Genomic DNA, 24,997 nt, shown 5'->3' on the forward strand with positions numbered 1-24,997 from the left:
CATAAGATGTAATTTTATAAAAATAGTGATCATAGAGGCAAGAAAAACAGCCCCCTCCCTGCCTTTGGTTTCCGCATTTCTGAGGTTTCGTCACTTCCGTCACAGACTCGGAACTTTACTAACAACTGCCTTACCTATGTTGCCAGTTTCCTATGGCGCTTCCGTTCACCTCTTTGGACGCTCTAGGCAGACGTTGGCCTCTCGATGACGCAAAGAGGAAGTTATGAATTAGTTTTTGTCACTCTAGCCGTAACTTCCGCGTCTCTGTAGTTCCTAGAGGAACGTTCTAGGTGGTTTTCTGAGTCCACTCTCTATGTCCCCGCGCCACCGGACCGGGAGGGTGTCGCGTATCTCCTTCCCTTAACCGAGAGGCCGTGGCGGCGGCGGGGGGCGGGGCGACTGAGCCGATGGAGCCCGAGATGGAGGCGGAGACGCTGGAGTCGCGGATTAGTGAGTGAGGGAGGCGCCTCCGGGGCTTCATTCCCAACGGCTGGCTCGGAGGGGGGTTGTGTGTCCCCGCCCCAGGTGTATCTCAACAGCCCCTCATTTGGCCAGTTTGCCAGGCAGAGAGGAAAGGCGGTCGAGGACCCTCTGAGAAAGGGAGCAGGAGGGTAGAGAGGCTGGCTTCTTTTACACACTTGCATGAAGTGTTGCTTTCCCCAACACAGTCTGTTCCCATGTTAATTAGGCTGGGACACGCACCGAGCAGGCCTACTCAGATGTGGGTCCCATGTTATGCAGTGAGGCTTACTCCCAGGAAAGTTTCTTGGGGTCTGCAGCCTTCTGCCCAACCACAGTGGCTTCAAACTGAGACTCGCTAAGGTAGAGGTGTAGGCCCGTCCTTTCATGTCTGTTTGCAAGAACATCTTATTTAAATAGAATAAGGCTTACTCCAGGATTTGAGTCCAGTGGTCCTTTAGAGACCAACGAGATTTTCAGTTTGTAATTTTTTAAGAATCAGCTCCCTTCTTCAGGCACGAATAAGAATGGAGAGCCCTGAGCCTTTATATCTCAGCCAAAGGGTTGATACAAGGGAGGGCATCAGAATGGAAAGGTACAATAAATTAAACACTTTTGAATGAACAGTCAACACCCTTCCCCCACCTCCTAATCACATTTTATGCATTCTAGTTGTATGTGCGGAAGGATGCTATAGTTGTATTAAGGACTGGAGTATGTAATTTGAGCAAAATGTCCGTAAATATGTACTTGAGTGTTAAAATCCTAAGCACACATACTTACTTGAAGCTTTTATTTTGAAATCTCGTCCTTTATATGTTAATGGCTGATTAATCTAATGAAGTATGTGCCATTCTGTAAAATATCAGTTGGTATTTCAGGTGGGTAGCTGCGTTGGTCTTCAGTAGAAGAGCAAGTCCAGTAGCACCAACAAGATCTCCAGGGTGTAAGCTTTTAAGAGTCATCTGACAAAGGGAGCTCTGATTTATACCTTGGAAGTCTTGTTGGTCTTTAAGGTACTAGTGGGCTTGATTATTGTTCTACTGCTCTATATGTGTGTGGGTGAAATTTAGTTGCTACAAGACTCGGTGAAGTATGTATATTGTTGCTGTCCCTGTCGTGCTTATTCAGACTAGGGGTTACTTTATTCGTTTTCCATATTTGCCTGAATCAGATTTTAGGATTGGTCTATCCTGTAAAGCAGATTCTATTTTTGTGCTGGAAAAGATCTTGAGCTGGGCAGATCCCCTTAGAGCAGTGTTTCCCAACCTTTTTTCCATATGGAGGAACCCCTAAAATAATTTTTCAAATCCCAAGGCCAGAAAAGAAGTCATTGATGGGGAACACCATTCAATTAGTGCTAAATTCTTTTCAAGTAAATTTATTTGTAAAAGTCAGTTTATATCAGCCATATTTTGAGGAATATTTGGAATTGTTCATGGTATTTCAAAATACCATGATTTCTCACAGAACCCCTGACAGTGTCCTAAGGAACCCTGGTTGGGAAACACAACACTGCCTTAGAGAACTGTGCCCATTCCACTTTCTTATGTATGTATGTTTTAAACTAAGCTTTTTATCATTTCCTAATTTTAAAAATAAGGCACATTCTTTCTTGTTCCTCTTTTTAAAATAAGTAAAATGGGATAATACAAGCTAGTGAAAATGGGGATGTGGCCTCTTCCCAATGGCTGAGGTACCAGACACTACTGTTTACCACCATTCCATGTACCAGTCCCCCGATTACATTCATGCCCATACAATATTGTTTGCTGCTAAATCTAGATCACTGAACCTTCTAGCATAGTGCTGGTGACTGACTGGCAGTGAATGTCCAAGGCCATGGGCTGTGGTCTTCCTAGCATTCTTACCTGAGAGTTTTTGCCATGGTGCTGCTGGTGACTGAACCCGAGACCTTCTGCATGCAAAATGCATACTTACCACTAACCTGTTGTCCCTTCCCAAGCTCCTCCAAATATTGCTGTGGAGCTCACCAGCAGGTAGAAAAGGAAAGGCACCAAAAAGGTTATGCTGGACACCATAAGACCTGTAAGAAAAAAAGCCATGTTGGACGGGCTGTAGTAAGGAGGGGAACTGGGTGAGATGGAGTAAAAAAGTGTCAGGATCCGACACGTCTTCTTTTTGCCGTGTGTGGTGGCTCCTATCTTTTGCTTGCCATACTGTGAGGGACTGTTGACAAAGAGCCCTTTGCATACAAGTTAGATCTCTTTCCCTTCACAAAAGACTTTCCTTTCTCTTCTGATCCAGACAAGGCGACAAATCCTCTGAACAAGGACCTCGAATGGGACAGCATCAATGCTTTCTGTGATCAGCTCAATAAGGAGCTGGAAGGGTTAGTATGCCTATCCCCTTTCCCCACCAAAAGTCATTTGGTTGTGAGTGTTGCCCCTAGAAGCAAGCAGTGTCAGTCCAAATCATCATTGAATAAGAAGTATCTATGAGGACTGTACCTTCAAAATGGTTTCATTTCTTATTTTGTTTTCCTTCAGGTTGTATCTTAACATCCTAGGGTGGTTGTTCATATTTTTTATGCATTGTGAATTTCCTCTTTGGGATGATTGTTCTTTGCATTAGGCTTGGGGTGTGTGTGCTTGTTTTTAAATGATGTTAAATATATACCTCTTTGACAGTATGTGGGAGGTACTGGCAAAAACAAACAAATAGCAACCAGGAATGGGTGGGGAACCGATGATATTTTTGTGTAGGGTAGCCAAGGCTGTAGAATGTAGAAAACAAACAAGCAGTCAATGAAACAAATTAGAGTTTTAGGGAACCAAGGCATCTTTGAATGGATGGTGTACACAAAATCAGATTTTTAAAATGGTTTATAGTGAGGTGAGGTGGCATATATCTTTAGTGGGTAACTATTATTTAAAAATTGTGGGCTTTAACCAGCAGAAAATGATCCCCACCCCACGGTGGATAGATTATTATAAACAGGATGGTTAAGGAAGTAAGAAGCTGATTCTCTTATCTTTGTCCGTGAGATTCCCTAGTGTGGCATTTCTGGGTTAGTAAGATCTTTAAGCACAAATGATTTGTAGGATACAAAGCTGGGCTTGCGCCACTGACAAATTCCAGCCATGACAGCTAAGGTGATCTAACAAATGGGAATCTCTGCCAGTGATTGACTTGGGTCAGCTTGTTCAAGACACTGTCTCTCAGCTTCAGTTCTTCCACCTGAAAAGTAAGAATGACCTGACTCATACACTTGCAGAAAGGATGAATGAGATAAGCTCCTTAAAGCTGAAGTTTTACAGAACTTAAGGGGCAGTGAGATTTTCCAACAGTCAGCTTGGAAAGAGGGGAAATATAGAAACCAGAATGTGTCAGTGAGTGTAGGGATTTTGAATCATTGATGCATTCAGGTCTCTCTCCACAACCCGTCTGCCGTTCAGGCAGTGCTTAATTGAGAGGTGACAGAATTTCTTATAGCCTCCAATTTGGGAGCCCTTTCTCCAGGAGTTCAGTGCAGGTTGAAAAGCACTCTGTCTAAGTTTTCACTGATTCTTCTGAGTACTGCTGATAATACATACCTTCCAAAGTTGAGCCTTCTCGTTTAAAGAAGCAACATAGCCACTCTCCATCATAGCTCAGAAGTGCTACAAGCCAAACAGGCAAAAGTGCTGTGGGGCTGAGGGAGCTAATTGAGCTGGAGACAGATCAAAAGAGGGAGCATAGTAGGCTGGTCATGGGCATTTTGCCTGTTTTGAAGTTTTAAAGACTAAGATGTTAAGTAGAGCTAAAGGCTCCATAACACAGCAAGGGTCTATGTGGTTAAAGTGTCAGACTAGGGCCATGGAGAGCTAGGTTAAAATCTTTTCTTGGCTGTGTAGCCAAAATCTTGAATCATTCACTGTCTCTCAAATTAGTCTACCTTGCAGAGCCATTGTAATGATAAAATGGATGACAGGAGAAGAACCAACCATGTATGCCAACCTGATCGTCTTTGAGGAAGGGGTGGGGTTAAAATGTAATAGAAATGTGATAGATAGTAAGGTCTGCATCACAGCGAAGAGTCCTTCAATAACTATTCCTGTGTCTTGGCATTCAGGCCACCACTTGCTACTCGGCTTCTAGCCCACAAGATCCAGTCTCCACAAGAATGGGAAGCCATTCAGGCTCTCACGGTAAGAGTTCATGACTTTCTTCCTGCTGGTTTGACTAAAGAGTATAGAGTGTTCGTGTTCTGTACAGTGCCATCCTCAGCAGGTTTATTCAGTGGGGCTCGCTCCCAGGAAAGTGTTTGAGAGGTGTCCTCATTTTTCTCCTTGGGATCGATTAGAATACTGAACAAGTTATCCACTCTTCACCCCTTCTCCATCTTCATAAACAATGGAAAATATTCTCTTTTAGGGCTGTGAACCATCAGTTCAAGAGGGTTGACTATTCCCCTTCCTGTAGGAGGGTAGATACCATTCCCAGCTGCTCTGTATTTTCATAAGCTGCTGTGTATTTCAGAAGGGATCTCCCCCACCAACTATGTTATTTTCTATATCTCTGAAATTTTGTCCTGGCAACCCTTCAGGGATGATGTGGGAGTGTTAACTCAAAGCAGGGGTGGACAACTAGTTTAGTGCCAATCACAGATGTCAAAACATATTGCTAACCTGCATTATGTGCATATGAATAATACGGAGTTAGCAGAGGAAGATACCTGATAATCGTGCAGTCCATCCTCTGTTCCAGAGCAGGCTTTGCCATGCGAGGTCCAAAAGAATAAAGGGTGGAGATAATAGCTTGGTTAGAGAGGGGAACTTTCCTGTCTGGCAGCCAGTTAACCAATGTAGCTTGGAAAGATTTCTTCCTGTCCTCCAGAAGGATGACCTGTTGAGCTTGAAGTAAAAACGAATACATCATTTTATTCTCAGATTTTTCCTATCTAGCTTATCCTATCTGCCAGTAAAGCAATCTCTTGTCCAAATCATGCAGGGAGGCCCTTCATAGAAGCCTGAAACTGAGCAAATATCCTAAAGTGTTCTTGATGAAATAATCCAACTAGATTTTGCAGCCAGTAAATTCTTTGCATTCTCCATTCTAAGGAAATTGTTGCAGAATTTCCATCAGAAATCCTTAGAAACTTCCTCTTAGTCTTATGTTCTTTAGTGGTTCTTGGCCTTTTCAGATAGTGGGACAGAGAACTTCAAAGCAACAATCCAGTAAGGTCACATTATTTGGACATAAGCCAAAGCATTGAGAAATGCTGATATAAACTACTCATTGAAACAAATTGTCTGTTTAGTGTATATGCATATTAACACTACATTAAGACATGCTTCTTTACTTCTGTGGTGCCTATTGACATTTGAGACTTTGGATCAGGTGTCTAATAAGAACAGTCCCTTGCATTACTCTGTGTCTAATGAATTTTCTTCACCTGTGTACTCCTCAAAGGAGGGATAAGGCATCTTTGATTTCCTGGGAGGAGCAGATGCTGTTTTTGTGGCATGCTGGGACTTGTGCCACTTCTAATATGGGTTTTATGGAGTGGATTGTCAGCACACACAGGTCATCTTGTAGATATTTCTTTATGTATATTTCAGTAGAAAGAGCTGCATCCCAACCAAAGGGGTATGCTCCAGTGCCTCTGTGAAGCAGAGGGTAATCCAACATTGGGTGCAGATGGGCTTGCCTTTGATTATTTCCAGCCTCACAAGGAGGGGAAGATAACTCATGCAAGAGACCAGATGCTGGCCTAAAATAAGGTTGCGTGGGATCCTATTAATAGCAGCCGTGTGGGTAGATTTGCTGGCTTGATAAGAAGACCGGCAATGGCATTCCACCAGAGTAAATAATGGGGGACTTGGGGATCTAGATGACAGAGATAATCAGCATAGAGATTCCATCATATGGATTCCCAGCAGCTTGGAGGGCAGGGCTGGGGTGGAAGTGATGTTGTGCTATGTATTGATGTCATGTCCGGGGAAAAACCATATCTGACATCAGGTGATGCTGTGGAAACTAGGGTATCAGCAGTGTCTGCTCTTTCCCATGGTTATTGTCTGTGTTTTCTTGGTTGAGGGGCTCTGTGGTAGAGCAGGTCCAAGTTCAATGCCCAGCATCTCCAGTTAAAAGGATTGGTAATAGGTTATGTGAAAGACCTCTGCCTAGGTCCCTGGAGAGCCACTGCCAGTCTAAGTAGGCGGCAATACTTACCTTGATGGACCAATAGTCTGATTTAGTATAAGGCAGCATCATGTGTCTCTTGCTGAGAAGCAAGCCTCATACTGTTTGCTTGAGCAGGGAAGGAATGTATTTAATGCTGTCTGAAATGGATGCTCTGTGTGCGCTCTCCTAAATAGCACCCCCCCCTCAATTCATTGAATTGCATCTTGAAATGGGGGACTAGGAGAAAGTAGGCTCACAGTGCCTGAATTTCTTGGCCTTTGCTCTCTTGTAGGTGTTGGAGGCTTGTATGAAAAACTGTGGCAAGCGCTTCCACAATGAGGTGGGAAAGTTCCGCTTCCTTAACGAGCTCATCAAGGTGGTGTCACCTAAGGTTGGTTCCATTGCTAGGATGGCAAGATTGAAGGGAAGAGAGCAGGGCTGGTGCTGATTGCTTTGAAGCAGCAAAGAAGAGAGAATTTTATGTGTTTGGGGTCTTAACAGCCTGGAATAACAAGAAACAGTAGTAAGCAGCTTCGGGAAGAGAATTAGTTTTAATAGCTCATGACTGAGCAATCCAAAGCTTCATGGGGGCTCTGAAGTGTATAAGGGGCTCCTAGTGAGCACAGTCTTTGTATTCACTCTGCTATTAGCAAATCTCCATACATGCAGTGGGAATGCATCGGGGCAGAACTGCAACATTTTAGTAAATGGCAAGTCTCTTATGTCAGCAGGAGTTCACTTAGTGTATGCTGGGAGCTCTAGGCTCTTCCATACATTTACACATTCTCTGTCACCAGAAGGAATTTCTATCTGTTCCATTTATATCCCCTGCATGTTTTTAGAAAGCCCCAGGGCAGCATTTAAATCTACCCCCTGTTCTAGAGAAGAAAGCATGCTTCCTTCCATCAGCAGCTACTACAAGTTTCTTGAAGGGGGCTTACAAGACTGTCTTGTCTTGTATCCCCCTTTGCTCCCAGAGAAGACGAGGAGCAAGAAGGAGCTGGAGAAGCTCCTTGCTTTCTTTAGGGCTACAGTACACCACCTAAATCTGGAAACAGTGTCTTTTGCATATTAAGGGACAGTTAGGTGGTTCTGCAGTTGTAAACAAATCTAGTGACTGTTGTTATGGATAAGCATAGGACTCCTCTCTTGGAGCAGAGGATGTGCCAAAGTAAGCAAGTCCTGCAGCCCCCCTCCAACTATTTCTGTTTGTAGTAGCTGCTGATAGAACAGACTCCGCTCCCTGCTCCAGTATTTGGAAGTGAACAGAGGATGAATTCGATATATGTACATTAGATGGATAATGAGAAAACCCACCTTTTGGCTGTGGAGCATTGATATGAATTATGGAAAGGATCTGTGCTGTGTGGGATTTGCCCTGTCTCAGCTGTCAATTACTGTGTTCTCCCTGTGTTTTAACATCTTAGCCAGCAAGAGTTGCCTAAAAGGTACTATTGGGGCTACTGTTGGAAAAGAGCGCTGAGCTGGATGGACTGCTAGTCTGATTCAGCAAGGCAGTTGTAATATTCTTGGTTAGGAGGAAATGATTGTTTTTCCAGGTTTTCATGCTTATTAACATGAACTGGAAGAGCTTGTATTCTGCCCTCTCTACTTTTAGGCCCTTGTTCATGGCAGTGTGGATAAATAACAACTCTTGCCAATAGTGGAAGTGACCAGTCATGGAGGTGAATAGGTTTTAAATGTGATTTTGTATCTTGCTGTCCGAGGGTGCTTATAAAGGGTTGTTCTAAGCTCCCCACAGCCAACTCCAACCAATGAAGTTCACCTTGTACTTGAGTTCAGAACTCGCTGAGATCGCTGTTCAAACTCCCTGCCCCCCAGAGGTTTCCTGAACATGTAACCCCTTTGTATTTGACATGAGTGTGTGGTTGTCTTCTCTCAGTATCTAGGAAGCAGGACATCAGAGAAAGTGAAATCTAAGATCCTGGAGCTGATGTATAGCTGGATGTTGGGGCTGCCACATGAAGTAAAGATTACGGAAGCCTATAAGATGCTGAAGAAACAAGGTGAGAAAGCCCTGAGATCCGCAGCTTCATCACTTTGCTTTCTGTGCTAACCTGAGCTAACGTTTGGATTTTTTAACACACATTGTACAGTCATTGAATCTAGGCACAAGGGCAGGGGCTCATCACTTTCCAAAACAATATCAGAGATAAGTTCAGAATGGCAGGGGCAGTGTTGAGTTTTTGCTGTATATTGTAGGAGTTGTAACATGGACTGGAATGATTACTAAGGAGCAACAGCCAGGCAGGAGGGAAGGTGGTTTGTACACTGGTGCTGTTACCAGTGATGGGACTGTGAATGACCTGGCACAACAGGTCCAATTTTTAGTTGTTATTTTATTCATTTATCACTCCCGTCCCGTTCAGGTCTTGAAGAACATCGCAGAAATTCACTGGCCTGATCTGACAGTGAACTTGTCCAGTAATCATCTTTTGGGGAAGATTAGGCATCTCTCTGTCCATTTGCTTGTTAATGGCAAATTTCAGTCCTTACCCTATTGTACTATTTAGTATTGATTGAATTGACCTACACTGTGTAATCCGCCTTGAGTCTCACCAAGAAAGGTGGACTATAGATGATGTCATAAAATAAATAAACCCCTGTTGTTCATGAACATTTTATGTGCTGGATTTCCTGTTGTGTGGATGTTCGGGGACGCTGTGAACCTAGTCCTCTTCCCATTTGTAGTCTTCTGTAGACTGCTTTACTGTAGGCCTGTCCGTTACTCCAGCTGGTTAAGGGTTGGTGGAGGGGAAGGCAGCAAAACATTCCTTGGAAGCTCCGTTGGCCAATGTTGGGGATGTAGTATTCTAAAATCTGAGATGGAAAAAAAGGAAACAAGAAATTCACAGCTCAAGTGTTGACCGAAATGACCATGGCAGGGTCATTGGGGAAGAGGTGCTATTAAGCTATCATTTCCTGACTCTTCAGGTGGCATCTCTTCAACCCATTCTGACGGAAATGGAAGAGGCCTGTAAGTTGGTAAAGTCTTCCTTGCCTTGCAGGGATTGTGAAGTGTGATCCCAAACTGCCAGACGATGCACCCTTTCCACTGCCTCCCCCTAGGCCAAAGAATGTTATCTTTGATGATGAAGAGAAGTCCAAGGTAAGAACTCATCAGGTAGCAAAATGTCTAGAAGCCTTTCTAAGCTGCTTTTGTGTGTGACTGTCTCACTCTGGAGTCTTCAGCCCTGATGTTGAAATCTCAGGACGGCTCATCTCCTGACAGGAGAGGTGGCAAGGGGGTGTGGAGGGTCCAAATGTGACTCTTTAAGAGTCTGTCGAACTCAGTGGACTTTCCTGTACTTTGGATAAGACTGAGAGATGAAATTACCTACCGTACAACGGGGCTGAACAAGGGACTCATTAAATTCAGTACCTTTTTATTGACCCTTCCTGGATCATTCCTCCCTATGTGAAAAGATCAGGGATTGCTATGCAGTAATGTATTTTATTTATGGAAGTGGTCTGAAGGGGATGCAATAGTAAAGGGATGGGGATTACAGATTACTACTATGTACTGATTATTGTTGTTGTTACATATGATCCTACTGGGTAGTTTCTGCAGATAGGGACTAGAGACTTTGCTTCTTTGTACTGTCTATTGCTGTAAGTATGATTCTACTGGGTAGTTTATGTATTCTTTAATGTATCAGTCTTAGAAGTAGTTATGCTGTTTCAGCATTTCTTCAACTCTGAATTGGATTTCTACTGGTTTTAAATTTTTGTAAATTTGCATTTATATACCCTAATATGTTGTTTATTGAAATATCTTTGAAATTTACTGTGCTGACTCACACTGTGTAATCCACCTTGAGTCTTAGTGAGAAAGGGGGACTATAAATAAATCATTCATTTATTTACTTCATCTATACCCTGCCTTTCTCCCCAGTGGGGGGACCCCAAAGCAGCTTATATAATTCTACCCAGACTTCAGTCTTTTTCTTTTATACAACTTGACCTTTACAGATTCTCATGATGACCTTTACAGATTCTCATTCTCTTTTCTCCATTTCACTTCAAAGTTTCAGTTGGAAAGTTGGTCCTTTCAACTTATCTTCAGGGCTGTCTTAATATGCAAAGTGTGTTACAAAATAATTTGTTCTTGGAAAAAAACTCTGGCTATTATGCTACTGTTATTTCTTTTTGACATTTGGTAAACTAACACCGAGTGGTATTGACATGACTGAAAAATAGTGAGCTCATAGTTGTGAAGTGATATGAACTCAGTTTTCCCTCATCAGAATCCCCCCAACTTTTTCTGTGGTACTCTTATGTTTACCCCCTTTCTTCCCCTTGGCACCTATGAAGATTCTAGAGGTTCACACTCAGTGCTTAGTGGATGAGCTGTTGTAGCACAGTGATTGAGTGGTTGGGTTTTGAATCAACACTTTGCTGGTTTGAATCCTACTACTGCTATGAGCTCGATAGGTAGCCTTGGGTAAACCACTCCTCTCAGCCCCAGCTCCCCAGCTGTATTGTGGGGATAATAACACTGACTTTGTTCACTGCTCTGAGGGGGGCACTAATCTGTCTAGATGAGTGGTGTATAAACTCAGTTATTATTTCAAATGATACAGAAAATTATTCTGCAACAACTATAACGGATAATTCTTTTTTTGAGTATGTATTTTATCATCTATTTTGTAAATGGCTCTCAGCTTTACTAGCCCTAGTGTTATTTTTTTTATTTATTTATTTATTTGTCATTTGTAGTCCGCCTTTCTCACTGAGACTCAAGGTGGATTACACAGTATGAGATTAGCACAATCAGTATCAAGTACATTTCAATACAGTATCAAGGACATTTCCATAAACAATGCCATAGGGTAAATTAATACAAGTTTAAAAGACATAGCGTTAGCAAGAATCCAATACAGAGTAGAAAAAAATACTGAAACAGAACATAATCAATTCTAGGACTGACATTAGACAACATGGAGCACAGGTGGTACATAGAGGTACATATTTAAAGCAACAGATAATATATAAGGCAATATAGTGATGAAGTCTATGGTCCCTAACTCATTAGTGAAGCATCTGAGACATCCCTACAATACACCCTCCCATTTTAGTAAAAAGCCTTTTTGAATAGTTCGGGTTTGCATTGTTTGCAGAAAGCCAGAAGAGTGGAGGCTGTCCTGACCTCATCAGACAGGTTATTCCACAGGATAGGGGCCACCACAGAGAAAGCCCATGTACGGGCTGCTGTTGATTTCACCCATGTGTAGCCTGGCACCTGCAGGAGACCCTGTTCAGACGAGCGAAGCTGCTGTGGGGGAACATAAGGAGGGAGGTGGTCCCGTAGGTATGCCGGACCAAAGCCGTGAAAAACTTTGTATGTAATAACCAATACTTTGAACTGAGCACGGTAACTGATGGGTATCCAATGGAGTGACTGTAGGATGGAAGTGATGTTCATGCTCTTGTTTGCTCCTGATAACAGTTGAGCTGCAGCATTTTGCACTAATTGGAGCCTCCTAGTTAACTTAGATGGGAGGCCTATGTATAGTGCATTACAATAGTCAAGCCTTGATGTTACCATAGCATGGATCCAGGTGGCCAGGTCGGCCTTGTCATAGGTAGTTAAGGCAGAGTTTAACAAATCATAGGTCGCCAGGTGCCTAGGAGTTTAATTGTGGCACCTCGTACTTTCAGCAGTGATTTTGTTGTAGTTTCTCAGTGTTCCTTAGAAGTACAAAGCTTATTATTTCACATAAGAATTTTTTATGGTATGACATAAGAATGCATATGCATGAAGTTCTTGTCATTGCTGGTTTATATGTCAACTTTATACCCTTTCATGGCAGTAGATGAATTTACTTCTTAACCAGCAGCTTTCTATACTGTCTCCAATATTCAGTTATATAGAGCTTTTTAAAGTAATCGTGAAATGGTGAGAAATTAGGTAGAAGTAAGGTTAGGGTTAGAAGCTACCCTCACATTTATTTCTATAGCATAACACTTTTGTCATAACTTTCATAAAATCACAAGAAACTATAAAGCTAGGATTAGACTTTGGGGTGCCGATAATTTAAAAAATGTTGTCATTAAAGTAGGAAACCCTGTAGTCTGAAAAATGAGCCTGCCTCCTAAATTCTTGGGCTGTCTTCTCAAGCCAGGGAAAATTTGCCAAGGCCTAAGTTAAGGTACAGCTCCCAGCCTTGATCTCCCTTAGTTTGCATGACACATTAAAACTATTAGTTAAGGAGTTGGCAAGGGTATCTCCCTATTGGTTGTAATTTTCCCATTGTATTAGAATGTGAGTTTCATCACTTGATATATTTTGCACCACTGCCATCTGGAATACCAGACAGTCTCTACTGACAGTCTCATACAGTATCATCCATCTCTTTACACTAGGGAAAAAACAGGTATTTCTTGCTGTCCAGGTTGCTTGGAAAATTCTGTTTTCTGGAATGCATGCATCCTCTAATGGCAGTAAAACATTTCTCTACATGACTCTCCAGAGGACCACTACTAAATGCATATGGCATTTCTCAGACAAAAAGGTACTCCACATGCTACAAACCTCCAACATGGAAGGCACATCTGTGTAAAAATTAGCATGAATCCTACAGGTAGATCATCATGTCTGAGTTACCTTGCATTCAGATGTTTCTCTGTGGTTGAAAGCTATATATGCCTGTGACATTCTGTACGTGGGTTTGACATATTAACAGCAATACGGAAGTATAGAAAAGTGGCTCAAAGTGTTTGTGGTTTCAAACATGTAGGAAAAAATAGACTTTTCTCAGAGTTTCCCTTGTGGTTGGAACAACTCCTTGGGCGATTCAGATGCTAATATAGTTGACTTTTTTGCCTAAAGCTATTAATTATAATGGACAGTTTGAGTGTAGCTCGTTCCACTTGCGAGCTTGTCCTTTTTTGCCTGTTGACTGAGTTTGGTTTTCTTGTTGCTTCTGAGGATCTCATCCCATTTCCCAGAATCTCTTACAAGGGAGGGACCTGGGATTTTCCAGAGTACATCTATTGTCTCACACCCTTTCTCCCGCCCAATATTGAGGCACCTGAATCTAGAATTGGAGGCGGTTGGCAATGCCCTTGGCATGCTGGTTCTGTTACTCTTTTTTGAGCTGGTCTGCTTTTCTTCTGTAGTTTGCTTTCTTACATGCCAGGCTTTGTCCGAAGTGGAACTCCTGGTGGACCACAGTTTGTGGCAAATAGGAAGTGTCAGCTCTGTGGTGGGTTACAAGCTGAGCAGGCCTGTGCTGCAGGTAGAACATTTTGAAACACGTTTATTCCCATCTTAACTCCAGCTCGTATTCCCAGCTCATACTTTGATTGCTGTCAAGAAGCATAATGTTGCATGTCTGAGGAGTGGTTTTAGAAAAGGAATTTCATTGAGGATCGTGCCTATCCACTTAAACTTGTTCTCAGACTTTTTCCATTCTCTCTAAGCTAGTCCCTGCTGTGTCAGGCCTGCCTTCCTCTGACCCACATGTCTTTGCAGATGCTGGCTCGCTTGCTCAAAAGCTCCCACCCTGAGGACCTCAGAGCTGCAAACAAGCTAATCAAAGAGATGGTTCAAGAGGTAAGTTTTTCTGCATGAGAAGTGTTTCCACCTCTGTCTCTCAACTTGGATTATTCCATTTACATGCCAGTCTTCCCCTGAGGAGCTCAGATTGGTGTGATTTCCTCACAACAACCCGGTGAAATAGCTGAGGTTGAACAAAAGTAAGTCGCATTGTTGAGCAGAGATTCAAACCTGTATTTCCCAATAGCAACCCTGACCATATGGCTACTGCACCCGCATACGTTTGTGCGCTGTGAATGGCTAGAATGAGTAAAGTTAGAGACACATGTGTTTGTATTTTCTATCCATGTTACATTGGGCTGGGTATTTTTCACATTGTGCCTGTGTATGTGCGGAAGGGGTGTTCCTGATATTCAGAAGTAGTTCAGTATTGTGTTGGGTGTAAAGACAGCTAATTGAATGGCCAAGAATTCTCTAGGTTTACAGCCTAGCTAAATCTTAATGTTAAGCTAAGAGGGCTGCAGAATTCTCTCACTGTGCAATGATCTTGATTAAAGTTTAAGGTCTCTATCCAAATTAGAAATCCTTCCAAGTACCAATCAAGAAAGTGTATTTTATTTAATCCAGCCATCCAGTCTCCAGCGGGCAAGAAGGAAAAAAACCCAGGCTACTATCACTCTTACTCTCTTTCCAGGACCAAAAACGAATGGAGAAGATCTCCAAGAGGGTGAATGCCATTGAGGAGGTGAACAACAATGTGAAGCTGTTGACAGAGATGGTGACCAACTATAGCAAGGGGGAGACAACAGAGAGCAGTGAGGACCTTATGAAGGTGAGAAAGGGGTCTTGGTACAGGCATTGGATTGGTCATTGATGTAGCACTCTTGTAACACCTGTGTACTTTAATTTAACACAGCTGTTCAGTGATCTTGGAAGGTCTCTCCTCAGAATTCATTTAGTACTTAGCTGTCTAGCTAAAGGGTGCCTTACCCATCTGTGACCTCCTAGCTGGTAATACAATAGCAGCCAAAGGAGCAAGAACATATTTGCCTGCTAAGCATTGTGACATGAGACAGATGTGTTGCTTGCTGCCAGATAACAGTTGCACAGTGGCTATGATAACGTGTTATCACTCAGTGCCTATGTGCCACTGTTTTACCACTGTTTAGCGTGAAACTCACATTTCATATTGTCTCTTGAAGTTCAGCTTCATTTACTACTCATTTGAGCTACTGATACTGGAAATCCAGTTCAACACAGATTTTGGGAGAAACCATAGTGCAGAACCAAATCACATGCTTTGCATGTATAAGGTCCCAGGTTCAGTTACTGTCATCTCTAGTTAAAAGGGCCCTGGGTAGCTGGACATCCACATTAAAACTTGGGGAGGGTTTTCCAATTGGAGGAGACAATACACAGTTCAATGTACTAATGATCTGACTCAGTATAAGATAGCTTTGTATGTTTTGGTTGCTTTGTCTGAATTTATTATCATCAGCTCCTTTTAAGTACCTTTATCGCCCATCTTGTTCCCCCTTCTTTTTTCTTTTTAATTATTGCTTTAATTTGGTTCCTTACATTATACTCAATACTGTATGCGGCTAATAATTGACAGCATGTTTTTGACTTGCTGTAATGTCCAGGGTGAGCATTATAAAACTCAGTCTCTCAAACAGGAGCTGTACCAGCGTTGTGAACGCATGAGACCCATGCTTTTCCGGCTTGCCAGTGACACAGAGGACAATGATGAGGCTCTAGGTAAGTGCAGCCTGACGTCCTAGCCCGTGGCTCCTCCCCAGCATTGTGTGCATCCCCATATGTTAGGAAGTTTGTAGATTTGATCTAGAGAAACTATTAGCTCCTTCACATTGCTTTGTGGCACACTGTAATTGTGTTTGTCAAAATTAATGTAGGGATAGTCCTGCCTTAAGACATGGGATTTGATCTCACATGGCTTCAGTTTCCTCCCAGTCCCAACATACTTTCCCCTTGCTTTCCCATGCTCCCCCAAATCCTGTACTGAACGTGCATGCCTTTATGTTGTCCAGAACAGCTGACTCTACTAGATAGAACTTTTTTTTTGAGGGAGGACAACCCCCAGGGGTTTCTGTACAGGGCTTGCATGTGTACACTAGCCTAGAGCCCACATTCTTATAAAGTCTTTTTACATGCATTGGTAGTTTTTAAAAAAACCAGAATAACAGATTCATGCAAAAATTTCAGCTAAACAACTGTAGATTAAGCACACTTTATCATAATTCTTTAATCTGCACGATATGCTTTTCTGACAAATGGTTGAAGCTCAGAATTCACACATGCCTCTGTTGTCATGGGAACTTTGGTGCCCATGAACCCTCACTCTTATAATGTTGCTGTCCTCCTATTCCAGCGGAAATTTTGCAAGCCAATGACAACCTCACACAAGTGATCAACCTATACAAGCAGATTGTGAAAGGAGAGGAGATAAATGGCGAGACTGTGGGTGGTTCCCTTCGAGGTGAGATGGCTGGGGAACAGGGGCTGACGTAAGGGGCACTTGGCCCTTTCCAAAAGGAGAACCTGAAGAGTAATTGGTGGACATCCCAACCAACGTGAGGAACAATATGACTTTGCAGCCAGAAGATCTAGGGTTTGATCAGTGAAGCAGTAATATGTGACTGTGGAATGAGCTGCTGACAAGCGTACTGGATGGTTGCTCAGTGGCATTTTTTCCTCCTCCTCAATTCTTCTTGGCTAACAGGCTGTGTTTCTTCTCATAGGCAGCACTTCCGCTCTTTTGGACCTCTCAGGATTGGACATGCCAACTGCTGCTCCCTCCTATCCAGCCATACCAACTTTCTCAGGTGGCTCCATAGCTCCTGTGCCAGAGCAATCCAGCTCTGCGTCTTTGCTGGATGATGAGCTCATGTCCTTAGGTGAGTCCAGGAGACTGTTCGGTGTTGTTTTGAGGTTAGTGAAGAATGGAAAGTGGTTTATATGGAAGCTGTGTGTTAAATGGGACAGGTTGAGTAGAAAGACCATTGTTGCATTAAGTAGGTCAGGCAAAATATCTTTGTCCGCTTGATGAGCATTTGGGGCAGATTCTGGTATAACTTTTTTGCAGATGCAGGGAAAATGCACTTTGTGATTTGCAGTCTAGTCTTAAGCAGAGTTTCAGGAGCTGCTGCAGGGGCCTCAGAGCCTGGAGGGGGCGGGGCTTGCCCTCCAGGCTGGCCTGCTTGTCCAGACTGGCTGCCAGGTGTGCCTCGGAAATGGGGAGAGGGGGGTTTATAGCATCCCTGTGCCCTCTGTCCCCTCTGAGTAGCCTGTCGCCCTTCTGTCTCGCCAGTAGGCTACTTAGTCTTCTTCCTCCCTGGCCACCCTGGAAGGTCTGCTCTCTTAGGGCCGTCCTGAGGGAGTTCTCACCAACTCTATTGGTGAGTCAGATTTGTATGTTACTAGGCTGTCTTTTGTTTATGCGTGTGCAAATAACATGCATCTTAAAGTAATACCTAAATAAGCCATTACAGTTAAAAGTATAAAACGTAAGTGGCTCCTGCTTCCATCTGCTTCCAAAAAGAACAACCGTTTAAAGGGAGAGTAGCTGTTTGCAAGCCTCTGTAGATATCGTTCTAGAGTGATGGTGCACCAATGGATATTCACTCTTATTTCAGCACTTCTCATCTCCAAGCATGTGAACTCTCTTCTAAGTAGGGGCTTCTTCCCTTCATGTATTAAGATACTGAGTAGAAATCTATTTTAGCCAATGTTTCCTGTTAAAGCACTGACATGTTGTGGGTGTACACCGAGCAGAAAAGCAAATTTAGCTTTGGACTTGAGACTTGGAACACACACGCAAGATCACTCACTGTAGATAAGCATGCACTAACCAGCCTTTCGAAAGCAGTCAGAATGATCAAGTATATCATTTTCCTCACACATTTTTAGTACTTTAACAACATAAAGGATATCCTTTATAACTTATTTAGTATATAAAATTGCAATATTTGACATGTTTATGGAATTTAAAAGTTGTAAATGCCTTCGTTTTCTGCAAACAAAATTGCAAATGTATCCAGTATTTGAGAGAGACCTGCAAGCTGCACCCTTGCTACCTTAGCACATGAGTCTCAATGATTGCTATCTGAAATTTAGAAAAAAAAATAGGAGAAACAGAAAACATAAATTTTGTGATAAGTAACATAAAATGTATTATTTGGTCAGAAAAAGGGTCACATACAATAAAACAAATAGCATATTTTGATATGTAGTTAAACTACTGGGCTATTCAGCAGTTTATCATCAGCATACACATTATAGCATTTTAATTATGTACAAAATTAGTCCCATTGTAAAATAAAAGTATCAGTGCTTCAAGTCTCTAATCAGAATCAGTTTCTGAAACTTCTGATTTGGAGCCTTCATTTTTATCCTCTTGCTGCTCTTTGGAAAACTTGGGGTTTGCATGAATTGAAACAAGCTTCTCTATTCCTTCACACCTTCTAAGTGCAGAAGTGCATCGTGGATTTAAGAGCTATGTATGTCTACAGCATGCCCATGTCTTTAAAAGCTTTTCACTTATTCTAAAAGAGAAAATATTTGATAGGATTTTTTTTTTCAATACTCCCCGAAATTTTCTCAAGTTCTCCCCCCTCCCCCGCTGAATTTTTCTGGGTTTTTTTCCTAGGTATTCATACCCAGGAGTTGGGGGATGAAGGCTCTTTCTCTTCCTATGACTTAGCTCAGGGAGACCATGGTTCAAGTTGTTTTGAGTCCTGGATGTCCTTGGGCCCGTTGTTCTCTTTCATATTTATATAATTACATCTATATTTATATAGATGTAATTTTAATGATAATATGTAGTAATTTTATCATTTTTAACGATCGCTGAATATGTTTTAAATTGTGTTGTTATCCGCCCTGAGCCCGCTGATGTGTGGAGGGCGGAGTATAAATCTAATAAATTAAATTCAGCTTAACCTATCTCACAGGATTATTGTGAGGATAAAGGGTAGGTCTCTTTGGAGGAAGGGTGAGATAAAAATGAAACAATAAACTAAAAATATACACACAAGGACCTGGTGAACAAAGCCCAGGGATTTAACTTTGCCCAAACATCAGCAGATCTTGGAAAGCCATTTGCATTAGAACTAGAGCAAAGAAGCGGTAGAGAGCGTCTCTTTTTGTCATTCAGTCCTGGTGGTCTTTCCACTCCTGCAGAGTGGTGAGTGGCAGTTCACCACTTAGGCCTACTTTGGCCAGAGAATGTTTGGAGTCCTCATGTCTGCTCTTTCTATTCCCTCTCTAGGGCTTAATGATCCAGCACCTCCCTCAGCCCAGGGTATGGATAATGGTGGTTGGAACAGTTTCCAGGTAAGCAACCTGGTTGTGGGGAAATCATGCTCGTGGTTGAAAAAGAGCAGGCTAAATGCTTTTGGTTGAAGGGAAAGTGCTGAGGCATTGGACTTTGCAAAGCTTGTGTTGTATAGAGATGATGGGAAGAATTTTCAGGAGACAAGAAAGCCAACTATTAAGGCCTCAGCCCAGCTGGATTAATTTTCTGCTCCGATGAACTTGTTCTATAAAACTCGCATGTAGCTCAATGCATCTGATGATTGTATATGTGTGTATTGTTCTATGTATATAGTCTGGCTTGCTGCATTTTCCTATCACACATACATGGAACAAAAAAAATGCATGTATGATAATTCAGTGTGAAGGCCCTGCATCTTGGTTGCATGCCGTTTCCACAAAGAAGTGACTTGTATGTCAGAAATCCCTCATGTGTGAGGTTGCCCTCAACATCTTCTTAAACTCCAGGTTGGTGAATCTTCTGTTGGGGAAAAGGGGGAGGAGTGGAGCCTCAGTCAGACCAGAGCCAGAGAAGAATCTTCGTTGCAGGTAAAACAAGCCTCCCCTTTTCCTCCATGATTTTTGTGAGAGGAAAGGGAACTTCCTGCTTTCTTGTAGTACAAAACGAAGGACCTGGACAACTTGAGGCTCCCTCTTTCTCTACAAGCACCATCCTAGGTGTGCTGTGTCTCCACCAGATGTGAGAGTAATCTTTCTAAACAGTGCCATCCTAAATAGAATTTACACTCTTCCATGTGTTTAGAAGGGTGTTGACTAGTTAGTATGGAACTGAAAGCCTTATAGGTCAGCATGGATTTGTCACCTTGGGGAAGAGATATGGAGGCCCAAATAAAAAAACAGAAAAATTTGGGGTGGAGAAACGATATAAAGAGTCAGGGCTTTACTCTCCCAAAATGTGTGCAGCGTCAAAACTTGATGTAAGACAGTCTTCAGTATCTGAAAATTACTCCTGTGAATACTGTAAACATATACAAAATTATTTTCATATATATATATATATATATATATATATATATATATATATATATATATATATATATATATATATATAATTTAAATATGAATAATTTAGGCAGCAATTAATATGCTATAATGTACTTGATAATGAATTATGAGGTTATTTTACTTGATATACAAATACAATGGTATTGTATTGTAACTGTACAAAACTGTTTCTGCCCAAATAATATTGTTCCATATTTATTTGTATTTAATTCATTTATACCCCACCTTTCTTCCCAATGGGGACCAAAGAGGCTTCCCGTTTTCTTCCCTTCTCCATTTTATCCACACAGCAACCCTGTGAAGTAATCTAGGCTGAGAGCATGTGACTGGGCCAAGATCACCCAGCAAGTTTCTGTGGCAGAGCAGAAATTTGAACCCAGGTGTCAGACTCCCTGCCCCTCCTCACTTGCAGAGACAGAGGCCGGGGCTGCAGCGCCCTCCAGTGTTCCCTTGTCAGGTCCAGCTCCGGATGCGCCTCAGACTATAGAGAGGAGGAGGGGTTCAGTCATATTCTGTTCCTGCTCTCTCAAGCCATCCTCTTCTCCACTGGTCCTTCGAGAGTCTTCTGGTTTTTCTCCCATGCACCTCCTTGGGCCAGCCTAAGAAAGAATTGTATGGGGGTGGGCTGACCCTGGACTCTCCTAATGTCTTCAGGGGTGGGACCAAGGAGAGTGAAGGAAATCTAGGCCAATGGTTTCTCTGTCAGGGCACTCCCTTCTCCTGCCCTGCCCTTTTCAGAGGTTTTAAGAGGCTGCTCTGCTTGCCTGCACAGGCCCCAAGAGGCCCCAACTGGTGCAGGCTGCCTCTTCCTTTAGCCTGGGCCCCCTCTGTTCATGGCATTGCCCGTGCTTCTTTCGCCACCACCCCTGGCCGAGCTGCCCGCCTCGGTGCCTGGGCAAGGCTGCCCCTTGCCAAAGGCTCCTCTGGAGTAGGTGAGGGCAGTGGTGGAGCCTTCACTCCCTGATGCCAAGTGACTCATATCTTAGACTGACTTGTCACTATGTCATGTTTGCATTTTTTTTTTAAATTCAACTTTTATTTTTTCTACCCCTCAGATGGCATATATATACTATTGTAGCATAAGGCGCTGCAGCTTGCAACTCCTTCGCAAGTAATGGGTATATTTGCAATTTTGCTTTTAGAAAATTTAAGCACTGATATTTTAAATTACACAAATATACCAAATAGTGTAATTTTATGTTCTAAGTAGATTATAGAAGACTTACTTTACATTGTTTAGAGCAGTAAAGTAAGTTTGGGTTTGTTAATAAAGTACTGCCTAGATTCTTGCCCCCCCCCCCATCACCCAGTTTTTTCTGTTGCTTCAGAATTTCCAGACATTTCATACGTCTAGGTGAGGCCCTCACTGATCAGGAATGCATCTTGTTCACTGACTCTTGCGTTGTTGGTGAGCCTATATGGGCCACATAAACAATCCAGTTGCTGAAGAGAAGTCACCCAGAATAGGTGCTGTGTGGTTGGAGGGAACGCCACATCATTGTTTGCAGTTGTTTGCACAAGACTCTCTGTGCTAGCTCCATATTAGCTCCTTCTGCCACAAGAAATGGTTCCCCTCACTTCAGGATACTTACTCTATTTAATTAAAATATTTCTTTGTGGAATGATTGCAGCAGTTTGCAAGTGGTTTTTAGGGACTGGATGTGCGCAGTGTATGCGCCTGATCCCTCTGAGAACTGCTGTAGCCCTATGTGGTGCATCTTACATGACGGCATAATCTCAGATTGCAAGCTTGTTCAATGTACTACAGTTTGAGTACTCCTGGAAAGATTGGGCTTGTCTGTGAAAGCAGTCCTCATACATCACATTGCCATGGGTTTTCCTGTACTTTGGATTTTGGAAGGTAATAGCCGCGGCAGGAGTTTTACTTTGGCTGCCTGGCTTGGTTGCCCCTCTTTTGTGTCACTCCCTTTACTTCTGTTCTCTCTGCAGTCATCCGGCAGCCCTGAATTTGGCACTCCTTCCCTCCCCACGGGGAAAGCTGATGCTGGACCACCTGCTCCAACACCTCCCACTACCACCAGTGGCCTGGATGACCTGGACTTGCTGGGCAAGACTCTGTTGCAGCAGTCTCTACCACCAGAGTCTCAGCAAGTCAGATGGTAGGCAGCAAGGTGGGGCAGGGCAAGGAATTACTTCAGGCAGGAGCTAGCTGCCAAGCGAAGTAAAAAGAAGTCACTTGCCTCTTGTTGCAACAGCCTGTGCCTCTTGTCCACATTGCAGGGAGAAGCAGCCACCGCCTCGGTTAACATTGCGTGACCTCCAAAACAAGAGTGGCTCCTGCCCGTCTGTGGCCCCCAACAGCACCCCACCCCTCTTCCCAAGTCTCTCCTCAAACCTTCCTGGAGCCCTGCCCCTACCCTCCGAGCAGCCAGCACCCGCTGTGGTCCCTCGAGCACCCCCTACACCTTCTGAAGCTGCACTTCCCACAGCAGGCCTTCCTGCTTCAAAACTCCCCCTGGAAATCTCACTGACAAATGTCACTGTGCCTCTGGAATCCATCAAACCAAGTGAGTGTGGGGAGAGGGTGAAGAATTGGCTTCATCTGTAGCATGTGGCGTGGCTTAAGGCATGCAAGAGATTTCCTCTAAAAGCACCTCGCCTCTGCTTGGAGGGAATGGAGGGTGGGAATGGAGCAGCAGTGGCAGGTTGATGGTCCTAGCTCACAGCAGTGTGTTGGACTCAGTTGTTGTGGTGGACCAAGAAGGACTAGCACATGCCCAAGCCCACCATGTCCCATTAGTCAGAAATAGGCCAAGAGTGCGCTCTCAGTAGTATCATTCATGAGCACAAAGCTCAACTCGCAAGGCTACATAGAGAAACAGGCTTAGTGGCTGCTGTGGCTGTCAGTCTCCCTGCCCTTGAGCATTGGCCTCTGCAAACTTGACATCTTCTGCACTTGTAGCAAGACATTTTTACTGAACCTGGCTTTGAGGGGCCAAGGTTAAACTAGTAAAGGGAAAGAGTTTATTTAAATGTGTGTGGCTATTTTAATTGTAATGGTAAGGGCTTGTTTTTGTTGTTTTAATATCTTGTAACCTACCCTGAGCATTTGAGATGGAGTGGGGTATTCATTGAAATGAAATGAAATCTTGGGGAGGTCATAAAATACCTGTTCGGTCTGCAGAAAACTCAGTGTGTTGGTGTGGAGCCAATAAGTGATTTAATCTCTCTGCTCTGTGCTCATCTTGATACTGCTTTACTTCAGGCAATATCCTTCCGGTGACAGTATACGATCAACATGGGTTCCGTGTCCTCTTCCACTTTGCCAAGGACTCTTTGCCTGACCGGCCTGATGTGCTGGTGGTGGTCATCTCCATGCTCAGTACAGCCCCTTTGCCCATTAGGAACATCGTCTTTCAGTCTGCTGTCCCAAAGGTAATACCTTTATGGTGGAAAAATAGCTTAATCTTTCCCCTTCTTCCTCTATATGCTAAGGGAATTGGCTCCCTTTGGTCTGGTGAAATCCTTTCTAGCAAGATAGATCATTGGTCTGATCTGTTGCTAAGACCATTTTGAGGTGCAGGTCAGTTTCCCCTTGTAGAAATGGACTGCCAGCATTGCCTGAGCTGCCCACTAGCCTTACAGCTCCTGCTCCTTCCTACTTTCTATGAAGTTTGATAGCTTGGGTCAGAGAGGGGTGGCATTTGGGGAGCGTCCCTGTGCTTGGTATTGGAGAATGTGATTAGCTTGCTGAAGATCCCAGGAGCATCTTCACTGCAATGATATTAGTAGAGGTCAGAGAAAATCCTTTGTATGTGACCTTGGAGCTGTGCTGAAGTAGACAATATAGGTTTGCTATGTTTACATCATCTTGCTTCTCTTCTATCATGGACCCCAAGCACCACACATCAGGTTTCCAGGAGGTCTCCCATCCATACACTGACCAGATCCAGACTAGCTTAGCTTTAATAAGCTTGCCATTGTGGTGCAGTGATTAGAGACATGGATTCAAATCCTCACTTAGTTATGAAGCTGACTGGTTAACCTCGGGTCAGTCACTCGGTCTGACCTTATTTCACTGAGGGTTAAAATGTGGCAGATAGATATTGGGTGCTTTCCTGCTATTCCCTGGAAACAACTGCTCTGACTCAGAAAAAAGCAGATGGCTTAATGGACCCATGAGTCGCTGGCTGTGGATCTTTAGGTAGCTGCATTAATCAAGGAAAAGCGTTACGTAATTTCACACTTCCCGTGATCCATTCTTTGAAGGAGATCAGTGTTGCAGCTTGTATCGGCTGTACAAGAGAGAGTGAGTTGCTGCAGTCATGAACCAAAATATCCCACGGATTGATTTACATGATATCCAATTCTGGCTGTAGGAGGAACTGTTTTAGAGTAGCACAGAGGTAGTTGGAGCTGGTCTGTTGGTGGTTTGATTTTGTTGGTTTGGTTATTTATTTGTTTAAAACATTGATATCTGGCGCACTCTCAGCTGTTACTCTCAAGGTAGTTCATATCAGAAAATTCTCAATTAGACCAGTTTTTAAACTTGTGGCCAGCACAAAACCA

The 24,997-nt window shown here is 43.2% G+C and overlaps 1 protein-coding gene across 2 annotated transcripts in view; it reads left to right on the forward strand.

Moving 5' to 3' along the window:
* The first annotated feature begins 262 nt into the window (after nt 1–262).
* GGA1 (golgi associated, gamma adaptin ear containing, ARF binding protein 1) overlaps nt 263–24,997 on the forward strand; it is a 28,123-nt gene continuing 3,388 nt past the window's right edge. The window contains exons 1-16 of one of the 2 annotated variants that reach the window (XM_054988526.1): nt 263–450; nt 2,728–2,812; nt 4,535–4,610; nt 6,881–6,979; nt 8,492–8,615; nt 9,618–9,718; nt 14,087–14,167; nt 14,805–14,942; nt 15,787–15,868; nt 16,500–16,607; nt 16,870–17,025; nt 19,398–19,462; nt 19,910–19,990; nt 22,418–22,587; nt 22,709–22,995; nt 23,694–23,863. In XM_054988526.1, coding sequence (XP_054844501.1) covers nt 408–450; nt 2,728–2,812; nt 4,535–4,610; nt 6,881–6,979; nt 8,492–8,615; nt 9,618–9,718; nt 14,087–14,167; nt 14,805–14,942; nt 15,787–15,868; nt 16,500–16,607; nt 16,870–17,025; nt 19,398–19,462; nt 19,910–19,990; nt 22,418–22,587; nt 22,709–22,995; nt 23,694–23,863 — 1,866 coding nt within the window. In that variant the 5' untranslated portion in view covers nt 263–407. The remainder of the gene's footprint in view (nt 451–2,727; nt 2,813–4,534; nt 4,611–6,880; nt 6,980–8,491; nt 8,616–9,617; nt 9,719–14,086; nt 14,168–14,804; nt 14,943–15,786; nt 15,869–16,499; nt 16,608–16,869; nt 17,026–19,397; nt 19,463–19,909; nt 19,991–22,417; nt 22,588–22,708; nt 22,996–23,693; nt 23,864–24,997) is intronic. The other variant, XM_054988527.1, reaches the window with a different exon arrangement.

This window comes from Eublepharis macularius, chromosome 9 (genome assembly GCF_028583425.1).
Source record: "Eublepharis macularius isolate TG4126 chromosome 9, MPM_Emac_v1.0, whole genome shotgun sequence".
NCBI lineage: Eukaryota > Metazoa > Chordata > Lepidosauria > Squamata > Eublepharidae > Eublepharis > Eublepharis macularius.